The sequence below is a fragment of the Peromyscus californicus genome, unplaced genomic scaffold (genome assembly GCF_007827085.1).
Source record: "Peromyscus californicus insignis strain IS unplaced genomic scaffold, ASM782708v3 Scaffold_9__1_contigs__length_137607984, whole genome shotgun sequence".
In the NCBI taxonomy this organism is placed as follows: domain Eukaryota; kingdom Metazoa; phylum Chordata; class Mammalia; order Rodentia; family Cricetidae; genus Peromyscus; species Peromyscus californicus.
Window position 1 is genome coordinate 99,694,563 of NW_026294617.1, and position 12,354 is coordinate 99,706,916.

Here is a 12,354-nt window from a genome sequence, read left to right on the forward strand (position 1 = left end):
CGTGCCAACTCAATGCCTGTCTCCGGCAAAGCTGCTGAAGAGGCCTACTCAATCACACCCAGTCTGTATACTTGATGGATATGTCTTAGTCTTTTGATCCAATTTTGGAGCAGGGAAGAAACAATCCTAGTAGCCACTGTTTCTTCTGAGCATTTTGAATGCAGCTAAGATATTATATTACCATCTTTCTTTCTCACACAATACATACCATTTCAAGTAAGCAACATCTGCATGTTTTCGATAGATATAACACTGATATGAAAGGCGTGCCTTCTGTCCATGCGTGTAATATTTGCATCTCAATGTAGGATTGTTGACTATATGCAGTAACACACATCAGCAATAATCTATTTTAGAAGCAGGTTTGGGTCTCTTACCTTCTCAACATCTGCCTTGGTTGCATTAGTGTCATTATCAAGTCTTTCATAACTCTGTTGTGCTTTCTCTGCTTCTTTACATTCTCTTTCAAATTTCTTCTTACTCTGTAAAGAAAATGAAAATAACTTATCTCATTTGAGTAGTAACTTAAATGCTACCAGTATGTGTGATGTAAAAATGATCTGAACACTGTAACTAAAATTTGTCCTTTCTAAGTTGGAAAATTAAACGTATTGTTATAACTAATTTACACTGGTTATAGTATTTATGTGTCTTAATTATCAGGTATTAGTTTTTGACATTGATGAAAAAACGGACATGATTAATACTCAATATATACCTAATTCTCTGTCCAAAAAAGGGGGAAATTTTTATTATAAACAAATCTTCATTGGTTGGTTTTGCTGTTTGCTTCCATTTTTTTCAGTAGGATCCCAACAACACAGTTAAGATGTGGAAATGTTCCTTCAAAATAGTTTTATGTTGTTTCTGTCAGATGTCTCAGAAATACTATCAGCACAGACACAAACTTATCTGTTTTTGTGTTGGGTTTTTCCTTTAATAAACAAAAACAGGGTTTTACTATGTAGCCCAAGGTGGCCTGGAATTCACTTGTGTAGTCCAACTTGCCCTTGAACATTTAATCCTCCTGCCTCAGCCTTCAGGGTGCTAGGATTATAGGCATGTGCCACCCCATCCAACTTTAACTCAAACTATTATGACTTTTAAAATGCTGTTTACGACTGCTCAGCAGTTTAATACTTGCAGCTCTTGTAGAGGAGATTGACTTAAAACCATCAGTAACTCCAATTCTAGGGAACTGACACCCTTTCTTGTCCTCTGATGGCACTAGCCACACATATAGCATACATAAATACATGCAGGCAAACACTCATACACATAAAAAATGAAAAATTTAAAAGCTATTTATGACAGAAGCATGAATATATAAATGTGCACACAAGTTTGATTTTCAATATATACTTGTTGTTAATTCAACCCGAGTCTCCTCACATTGTTTAAATCTCTCCACAGTAAACCCTAACATTAGGAATTCTATCAATTTTGTTTTCTGTGTTCAGTTTCTCCTTTGGGTTTCTAATCTGCTTAAGTTTGAACTCATACCAGCTCTCCCAGTCCATAACTGTTTTCTTGGGGTTTCCTTTTCCTATATTCCCCAGGATGTCTTGCACCTCTGTTATTTGGATCCGTCAGGTTCACTATCATTCTGCCGGATCACATTTAGTAATAGCTTCCTAGAAAGTTGGTAAAATACCATTTTTGAAGCTAGAAATATTTTTATTGTTAACACCCACCCCACCCCCTACCCTGCTACTACACTGAAGCTTTCTGAACCCATGCTACTGTGACAGCCCATGGCCTTTACCACCACTTTTAACTAACAGACTTTGGGTGAGTAGAGTTGGAAACAATTTCTTTCAGAAATTTAACAATACTATTCTACTATTTTCCCTGGGGTTTTGGTTTGGTTTTTCAAGACAGAGTTCCTCTATGTTAACAGCTTTAGCTGTCCTGGATCTCGCTCTGTAGACCAGGCTTGCTTGCCTCAAACTCACAGAGATCCTCCTGCCTCTGCTTCCCAACTGCTGGGATTAAAGGCGTTCACCACCATTGCCAGCTCATTATTTTCTGGTTTCTATATAAGCAGACTGGGATATGCTCAATCCCATTCTAATCCTGACTCGTTTAAAAGGCATGCTTATTTTATTTGTTGCATCATTTTGTTGCTGTGACTAAATGTGTTTCTTTTTCAGGAAATTCATGTCTTTACATTTGAAGACATTTTTTCTGGACTTACTTATGCCTTTCTTTTATATCTAGAATGCTTATTATTTTGAAAAAGAAACTGCTAAATGAAATCTTCTAACTTTATTATGTTTTCAGTTTCAAACCTCTGTTCTTTTGCTTTACTTTCTGAAAGACAACTTCAATTTTATCTATCTAACGGATTCTTCATTTCTCCTTCCATGATCTTCTTTTTGTTTTTTTCATCCACTGTTTTAATGGTACCTGTTCTTATTTCCATGGATATAGTATTTCCTCTGTTCCACAGAGAAAACTAATACCAGTTTTGAGTTTTTAAGCTTTTTAACTTTCATAGTTGCTGTTTCTCCTTATAATTAACATTATTATTATTTTTTATTTGTATGTTTGTTTTTTGAGACAGGGTTTCTCTTTGTAGCCCTGGCTGTCCTGGAACTCACTCTGTAGACCAGGCTAGCCTCGAACTCACAGAGGTCTGCTTACCTCTGCCTCCCAGTGCTAGGATTAAAGGCGTGTACCACCGCCCCACACTGCTGTTTCTTCTAAGTTACTTTTGCCAGGAATTGAACTCAGGACCTCTGGGAAGAGCTTTAGTGCTCTTAACCTCTGAGCTATCCCTCCAGCCCCGTGTGTGCTCTTATGTTAAACGCCCATTAAAAACTCCAAAGGTAGCCGGGCGGTGGTGGCGCACGCCTTTAATCCCAGCACTCGGGAGGCAGAGCCAGGCGGATTTCTGTGAGTTCGAGGCCAGCCTGGGCTACCAAGTGAGTTCCAGGAAAAGGCGCAAAGCTACACAGAGAAACCCTGTCTCGAAAAACCAAAAAAAAAAAAAAAAAAAAAAAAAAAAAAAAAAAAAAAAAACTCCGAAGGTAGGGCAGCTGAGCCTGGTCTTTCCCTCTAGAATGAAACAGCCAGGTGGTTTCCTTGGAAAAACCCTGTGTGATTCCCCTCACCCCAACCCCACTTCTCCTTGTCAGAATTCCCAGAGAAAGCCTCTTCTAAGTCCTTGCCTGGAAAATGCCTTGCTATCTGTGTTCTGAGAATTACCCAGAAAAAGAAAGCAGAAGACTTGAGTATTTTGTATTTACCCAACCCCACTGTAGAGCCAGTAGCTTTGGGTTAATAATTTTGATACAAATTGAGGCTACTTACAAATAAGTGTTTTATATTAGGTATCTTATTTGTTAAAAAATACTTTTCTTTAAACAGCCAAGTACAAAAAAGTGAGTACAAATGAATAACAAGTATCCATAGAAAACCACGTCTACTCCCTTCTCGTGCTCAGCAGGACCTACCTCTCAATACACAAAGGCTGTAAATAGCTGTGGTTTGCGGTCCCACTCTCCCTACAGGCTCATCAAAGGCACCTAGGAGGAAGTCTGCTGGGGTTTTCTGGCAGTTTATGTCCTTGATAAAAAAGGACAGTGAGGAAAGAAATGTTCCTTTTCTCCTGCCTCTGGGAGCCGCTTCAATGAGGATATACTGCCTGGCTCAAGGCCTGCCATAAGGCACAAAGCTATAGAGTAAGACCCAACACAGTCCGTGTGGCAAAGTAAGCACACCTACACGTAGCGCTGTGACGTCACTCCACTACTGACCACTGGAGCCGCTGCTTCTCAGCTGTTCTTAGCTACGTGTATGCTGTCATCTAGAGCCTCCCGACTGGCAGGCCTCGAGTCTGACCTTATCTTCCTAAGTTCTGACCACCCTTCAAGACCTCTTTCACAGCCTCTTTTCTTCTGTCCTCAGTCTAAATGCTGTTGTTCACCCTGGGAGGAATAACTGTCTTCCAATGTTTTCTTCAACTGTTTCCAGTTCCTTATTTTCCTCAGTCTCTTATAGCTCCTTTCAATTATGCCAAACACATTAGGAATGCTATAATTTTGTTTTGACTCAAAGGAAAGACAAAGAATTAGGAAATAGGATCCTCTACTTGTTTCTACACAGAAATTATACCAGTCAGTCTCTTTCACTAACTGCAGGCTCCACAAAAAATAAAAGCCATGTCATATTTACTTTTGAACATATAGGGAAAAGTACAAGCACAGGGTTGAATTTACTTTTCATAATACTGTCAATCACTTAAAAAATACATACATTTGAAATACCTTATTTTTGTAATGGTTCTTTCTTTCTTATGACCTTTGCAACTTTTTCTTAATAACTGCCAATTGTTCTAAAGGCAAGTCAGCACATATTGTCAACAGATTTGGGTCAACAGCCATTTCTGGAGGAACCAGCATCTCCTTTGTACAGGAGTATGTTATTCTGTGCAAATGAAAATACACACACGGTCGCTCACTTATTAGATGGCAGAAACTAAGGATGCCACCGACAGTAATTTAAAATTTAATAAATAAAAGTCCTCCCTTAAAGTCTTGGTGAAACCAATTAAAAGAAAATGAAGCTGGGCGGTGGTAGTGCACACCTTTAATCCCAGCACTCGAGAGGCAGAGGCAGGCGGATCTCTGTGAGTTCGAGGCCAGCCTGGTCTACAGATCGAGATCCAGAAAGGCACCAAAACTACACAGAGAAACCCTGTCTCAACCCCCTCCCCCGCCAAAAAAGAAAAGACAAGAAAATGAAAACAGACTATTAATGTACCTATAAACTCTAAATCAGTGTTGGTGATTAAAATAGCTTTGAATATGCATTTTAACAAGAAAATATAAAAAATATGGTAAATATATGCATGAGCTTTCAAAATACCAAAGATTTGCACAGTATGAAGAGAAACCAGTGTATCCTGCACACACTTATAAAATTTCAGCCTCAAAGTCCTTCCGACAATCACATCTAAACAGTACACACACACACACACACACACACACACACACACACACACACACACACACACACAAAACTTCTCAGCACAACTCTTAAGGAATATAGTATCTATCATAAAAATGCTAGCAAAGAGTCAATCACTTGGCAACCTGAACATTTAGAAAGACTATTTATCTTGTACAAGTCTTTCAATCCAGCATTTCCAGTAAAGAAGACTATAGTGTCTATATGGACACCTTGTTTATATTTATCAAAACCTTTAAGAAAATCCACATTATCAAGGGCTTTCGGGAAATTTTAAATAGACAGTATGTTTTCTATCTCTGTCCTATTCAGTTCTTTTTCTACAGTTAGGAGCTTAGAGAATTGTAGGACTACAGAGCTACAAGAAATACTTCCTATAAGGTAGCCCTTGCTCCTCAGTATTCATATGCAAAAAAGGAGGCCAAGAGAAATACAGTGTTAAAAAGGTTCAAGAACCACAATCTTGGTTCTCTCCTCTAAGGCAAATAGTCTCCCAAGAAATCTGTTTCTACTAATCCAAGCCCCTCTTGATACTGGATAAATTTCCCTAACAAACACCATGATATGAAGACTAGAGAATTCATCTAAGTATTTACACAGGGAAAAACGGAAAGGAAATGAGCTCACATCCTCCATTTATATTCTTGCTTACTACACAACAAAACAAATGGCAGGTTATGAACAATACTAGAAATATTAGACTCAGAGGTAAAGGATAACCGGGTTTTTCTGATTAATCATGGAAATACTGTAACTCACATTATCCATCTGTTTCCAACACATGTCAAGGTACTGTTGAGCTTTTCGTCCTTCTTGGAGATGCTGAAGATTAAAACCATCAACAACAAACAAAAATAATTACACTTACTATTAAGTAAGGCTCTTCACTTTATTTTTATCAAGGTGATAAAATAATACATTGATATAGAGATAATGCATCTTTAACTAGAGATTAGGAAGAGAATAAAATAAATTTCTTTAAAATACATCTTATAGATTACTTTAACACTTTTAAAATAACCTTTAAAACAGGCATAATATTAAAGAAAATAATAATCATCTTCAATAGAAATTTTCTATAAAAAGTCAGATAACAAGTAATACATCTTTTAGGTTTACCAGTCAAATGACATTCTGTCTATACAATACGAAAGTAGCCACAGAAATTATCAAACTCAATGAATGCAAATTAAACTTTATGGACAATAAAATTCAAATTTTATATAATTTTACATGTCAAAGAGTAGTTTCTAATTCTTTTTTCAATCACTTAAATATGTAAAGCATTCTTAGCTTATGGGATCTTGGAAACAAATATAAGTGACATGCTGTATTCGGTCTGTGGGCTGTATGTTGCCAAACCCCGTTTTTAAATTCAAACAGATCATAAACTGGTAAGCATATCTCACAGTTTTTCTTTTTTACTGAAAATTTTTTTCACAGTATATTCTGATCTCACTATTTTTTTTTTTTTTTTTTTTTTTTCGAGACAGGGTTTCTCTGTGTAGTTTTGCGCCTTTCCTGGGACTCACTTGGTAGCCCAGGCTGGCCTCGAACTCACAGAGATCCGCCTGGCTCTGCCTCCCGAGTGCTGGGATTAAAGGCGTGCGCCACTACCGCCCGGCGATGATCTCACTATTTTTAAATAAAAAAAAAATCTAGTAATACAGGAAACCAGTTTTTATTGAACATATATTTCTAAAGAGAAAAATAATTATTTGTTTGAAACTATTTTATAAGCTATTGTAATTCTATAAAAATTATGAAGATTACCATTTTTCTTTCAGTTTTCAGATCATGGGCATATCTCATTAATTCACCATATACTCTGTGTGCCATTTCTTCCGCAACTACCTCTCGCTGTCCTGCGTAGTCGTTTAACTCATTAAGGATGTTAAAAAAGGCGATACATGAAGTAAACCTGGCAAAACACATTTAAAATAGTAAGATTTATTTCTGTTTCCATTACAGTTTTTTTGGTGAGTTATTTTTGGTGTCTAAAGCAAGTTTTAATACACTCAACCTAAATGATAGCTATTTGTTCTAAATTTAACTATATATGGAAAGAATCCTGCATTAAGCTTAAGTTGTACATGTTTAAGTATCTTTAAGTAGCCTTTAATTTATAAATAAAGGGATATTTGGGGGTCAAAATATAATAAGAATACTACCTGCAGGCTCTTTTGACATAGTGGAATCTCTTAGGTTGCCAACTGACTGGCCTGAGCTTGGGAATCACTTGGGTGGATTCCTAGGCTTGGCAGCTGAACCTGTTGCAGAGATGATGTGCTTGTTCTCGAGGACAGAACCTGCCAATCATACCACTCAAATGCATCTTGATGGCTGATCTACAGAACAACTTTGCTATCAGCTCTGGATACAGCTGCCTGTATGCCTGCCCACATCCTGAATGGAGGTGTACCATTATGATTGGCACCAAAGCGGGATAAAGGGGGCAAAAATAAGGGTAAAAATGTGTGTGAAGGGAAGGAGAGAAAAAGAAAGTTACTGTGTTAAAATGTATATATCTACTTGGAACACACCAAGGAACACTATCTTAAACTGACAGCTCAGACAGGGATCCCTTAAGAATGCTAAGAACCAATACATATACAAAAGCTTGAGTCTAATTTCATTTAGTTTCTGTGGTTCATAATCACCTGCATATTCGTGTTTAGGACTTCCAAAAAGCCTTTTATTCAGGACTCAAAAATTATCCCCCAAATTTCATCACTTTTCACTATCCTTTTAAATCAATAAGCCAAGCAGTTTTCACTACCTGCAAGGCAAAACTCTTAGAAAGCTAAGGACAATTACACAATACAGTGTGGGAAAACACGCCTTTCTTCTGGAGACTAAACAACTCAAGTAAAATCCTGGTCTAAATCTTACTTAGAAATTCCTCTTCCGATTATTCTAAAAAACAAAGACAACCCTAAAACAAAAAACCCCACATCAAAACAAAAATAAAACACTATTAAGTTCATTAAAGTATCTATCCTCAGAAGATAAATAGTAGTCCATTGTGATGTTTTTATTAAAGTAAACTTTTAAGAAAAACATGTACGATTACAGTATATGTTACCAAGTAATGAAGTGTATATATGTTCTGAATATTTTTAACATGCAGTAACTAACAGGTTAGATTTACCTTGGCTCTTCATCTTTGGATGAGCGTTTGGGACAGTACTTCTTAACCAGATTTCTATAGGAAGAAAAGTTGTAATTTTATAAACAATACTTTTGAAATAAAAATATTCTAGAAGTTTCTAATTTCATAGACACTATTGGATGCAAAACACTGAGAACAGCAACATGATCATCAGCAACATTAATATAATAATATATGATCATCATTTACATTTTGTTTTCAGAATATTACCACTATTTCTGTTTACGGTATTGTGATTACAATTAGATTATGCTATTAACTGAGAGGAACAATACAAGAACAATATTCAGTATATGAAACTGAGTGATGGAACAAAGACATTCGAGGGAATTTCCATCACTCTTTTATTTAACAAATCTTATATTTTTAATATTAACTGAGGCAAAATATAAACAGATGCTGACCAAGGGGATAAAGGAACAGCTGGCTACCATCCTCTACCATGCTATTCTTGTATGAAAACCATCCTGTGACTCAACATTCAAACCCCACTCTCTGCCCCACCCCCCTTCAAGGTGCTGGGCAGCCTTCATGCTAAAGAAGTGGTCGACCAATAACCATACCCCTATCCCTTTCTTTAGGAAAATAATTACATTCTGACTTGTGACTCTATGTACCTACATCCATGTCTATCCATAACATCCTTATTTTAGAATGCTGTTTTATTTCACACTTATGAAATAAGAGATGCTAGCACAGAGATTTTGGAGCTAGATGGGGTCATGTGGACTTGAATCTTGGCTGTTTTGCATGGTGTTTATATGACCTGGAGCAATTTACATCAATTTATCTATTCCTTAGATTCCTATATGGTGTCACCAGTACCTATCACACAGATTTCTGAGAAGTAACTGAGATTAAGACACTGGCTGTAGTGTTTATAATAAATATAATAGGTCTGCTTTACAACACACAGACCACTGAAGGTCCAGATTTTTTAACGCGCGCGCGTGTGTGTGTGTGTGTGTGTGTGTGTGTGTGTGTGTGTGTGTGTGCGTGTGTGTGTGTGTGTGTGTGTGTGTACAGGTGCACGTGTACTACAGCACACCTGTAGAGGTCAGAGAACAATCAGCTGTTTCTCCTCTCCTTCCACCTCATTTGAGAGAGGGGCTCTTGTTCAGCACTGCATGTACCAGGCTGGCTGGCCAGTTAACTTTTGGAGGATCTCCAGTTTCCAGCTCATATCTTGTCCCAAGAGTGCTTAATTACAGACATGAGATGCCATGTCCAGAGTTATGAGTTCTGGGAACTCAAACTCAGATTCTCATGCTTGAATTGAACAAGCACTGAACCATCTCTCCATCCCCACAGACTCTTTGAAAAGTAATTCCGAGGCAGAGCCAGGCAGATCTCTGTGAGTTCGAGGCCAGCCTGGTCTCCAAAGCGAGTTCCAGGAAAGGTGCAAAGCTACACAGAGAAACCCTGTCTCGAAAAACCAAAAAAAAAAAAGTAATTCCGTGTCTGTTCAATCAAAAACTAAAAAAAAAAAAAAAAAGCCAAGACCTGCATTTAAAAAAAAAACAAACTCCTTTTATAAGATATTTCCTGGTATTTAATTTATACTGTATTTTCTAAAAGTTAAGTACACAATGGATTGGAAACTAAAAAACAAACAAAAATTTAAAAAAAAAACTAGTCTATCATTATGATTTAAACATAAGCATTTAATTATTTTCAGAATAGGATAAATAAATCCCACTTTCCCAGTTAAACTTATTGATTCCACAAACAGTTAAGTGCTATGTACTAGAATTGAAAATGAAGTGCACCCAAGCTCAAGAGAGAGTCTCTGGAAAGAGAACAGGTGTATACCAGCAATTACCAAGTGCAACATCGTAAGTGGTAAGTGCTATGATAAAGACATAGGGAGGGTGCTATGACAAAAAAGAAAAGCCACCACCAACGAAGTAAAAGACAGGTCAAAGTTCAGTGCCCGTCATCAAGAAATCCAGTCAATATCAGAATGTACAGGGTCGAAGTACTAGGCATTACCTGTGATTTTTATTAAAATATGAATATTTAAGAAATTACTGCATACTACACTCGTCATTTTAGTTTCATTTCTGTTGCTAGGATAAAATACCCTGAAAAAACTACTTAGAGGAGAAAGGGTTTATTCAGTTTACAATTCCAAGTTACAGTCTCTCGTTGTGGGGAAACCAAGTCAGGAACTTGAAGCAGCTAGACAGTCACAATCAAAAGCAAAGAGAGCAAAATGTGCATGTCTGTGCTCATCTCTTCTCTATTATACAGTCTAGGACCCAAACTCAGGAAGTGCTTCCACCCACCATGGTCAGGTCTTCTTGCCTAAATTAATGTAACCAAGACAACCTCGCACAGACATGCCCACAGGCCAACCGGATCTAAACGACCTCTAATTGAGACTCACTTCCCAGGTAATTCTAGATTGTGTCAAGTTGACAACTGAAACTAACCATCACCATATTTTACACACACAACACATACACACAATTTCTAAGTAACTATACAGGTATATGCACTAACATTTTAACAGGTAAGATTATTGATCTATACCTATAAAATATAGATATTTCTAAGCAATATCACATGAAGAGACTAGTTAGCTCTTGGAAGAGCTTTCTGAAAAGAGGAGAGGCTAAAATTTCCAATTCTCTGATTTTGACTAAAGAGGTAAATAGGAATTAGGAAGCTGGAAAGCCTTGGGGGGAATTCTAACAGAGAAAGTATAATGAGCAAAGAGCAGGAAGCAAGAAAAGAAATTCATGAAGAACTCAAAGAGGGCTCTATCTTGCTGGCACATCAAAAATGAACCAGAGCATGATGCGTACTGGGGTAGAAAGGACAAATGAGGAACATAGAAAAAAAACCCAAGTCATATTAATAAACACTAACTACTCTTAACCAATGGTTAAGTACTAGAAACACAGTCCAAACTCATTATAGGGCCTAGATTAATTTCACGGTTCACCTAAATACCAGCAAAACTATTAAGTACTACTTATTATTCCAGGTATTAGAATGGTAGAAAAAGAAGAGTCATAACTATCAAACTAGTAACTATGTAAAACCTACAGTCATTCTGAAAGAGAACCCAAAAAGGGAAGATCTGAGGAAGTGATGACAGATCTAGGAGCTAAGTAGAATAAGCAAATCGAGAGACAAAAATAGATTAGTAGTTGCCCAAACCAGGAAAAGGATGAAATTACTGGGGATGGGTACAAAATTGATTTGTGTGATGATAACAATGTTCTAAAAGTATAGGGCTGAGATGGCAGATCCTGACGTGCTTGCTGTGAAGCATGGCGACCAGAGTTCTATCTCAAGCTCTCATGTAGAAGCAGCTGTGTGCACCAAGGCACACCCGAAATCCCATTACTAGGGAGGTAGACACTAGATATCTGAAGCGTGCAACAGACCTAACTATTCTACTAAACACTTCTCTGTGTAATTAGATCAACAGATAATCCAGTCACATGACCCAGTCAGTTTGTTCCTTTGATAACCCAATCTAAGCTGAGCTTCTAACACTTGAAATGAATCTAACAGGTTAACCTCCAAAGTTTTTACATAGTTGAAACATAGCAAAATACCACTAATCTGAAATCTAATTACTGAGGAAAGAGAACAGATAAGAAAACAAGAAGAAGACCTCAGATACTATACACAAGTCACAATGGACTCAAGTCAATTCTGCTATGGGAAAACTACAGCAAAGTCCACAGTGCTAGCATTTTACACCAAACTAAAATTCCCATTGTAGCAAAATATAAGCTCTGGAAAAACATACATCAACTTTTTATGAATACTCCTATCCAGTGTACTGGGTTGTTTTATGTCAACTTGACAAAAACTAGAGTCACTGTAGAGGAGGGACCCTCAATTGAGAAAATGACTCCATAAGATCAGGCTGTAGGCAAGTCCATACAGCATTTTCTTACTTAGCGATTGATGGTGAAGGGCTCAGCCAACTGTAGGTGGAGCCACCCCTGGGCTGGTGGTCCTGGGAAAGCAGGTTGAGCAAGCAAGCTATGTGGAACAAGTACTTCTCCATGGATTCTGCACTAGCTCCTGCCTCCAGGATCCTACTCTGTTTGAGTTCCTGTCTGGACTTCCCTCCATGATGAACAGCGATATGGAAGCATAGGCCCATAAACCCTTTTGTCCCCAAGCTGCTTTGGTTCATGGTGTTTCATCACAGCAATAGTAACCCTGAGACATCTAGTGAG

The 12,354-nt window shown here is 37.5% G+C and overlaps 1 protein-coding gene across 4 annotated transcripts in view; it reads right to left on the reverse strand.

The window, feature by feature from the left end:
- Fnbp1l (formin binding protein 1 like) overlaps window positions 1-12,354 on the reverse strand; it is an 81,932-nt gene that overhangs the window by 24,614 nt on the left and 44,964 nt on the right. For all 4 annotated transcript variants that reach the window (XM_052729993.1, XM_052729992.1, XM_052729991.1 and 1 more), the window contains exons 3-6: window positions 8,126-8,179; window positions 6,748-6,895; window positions 5,734-5,796; window positions 378-482 (exon numbers count right to left, since the gene is read on the reverse strand). In XM_052729993.1, coding sequence (XP_052585953.1) covers window positions 378-482; window positions 5,734-5,796; window positions 6,748-6,895; window positions 8,126-8,179 — 370 coding nt within the window. The remainder of the gene's footprint in view (window positions 1-377; window positions 483-5,733; window positions 5,797-6,747; window positions 6,896-8,125; window positions 8,180-12,354) is intronic.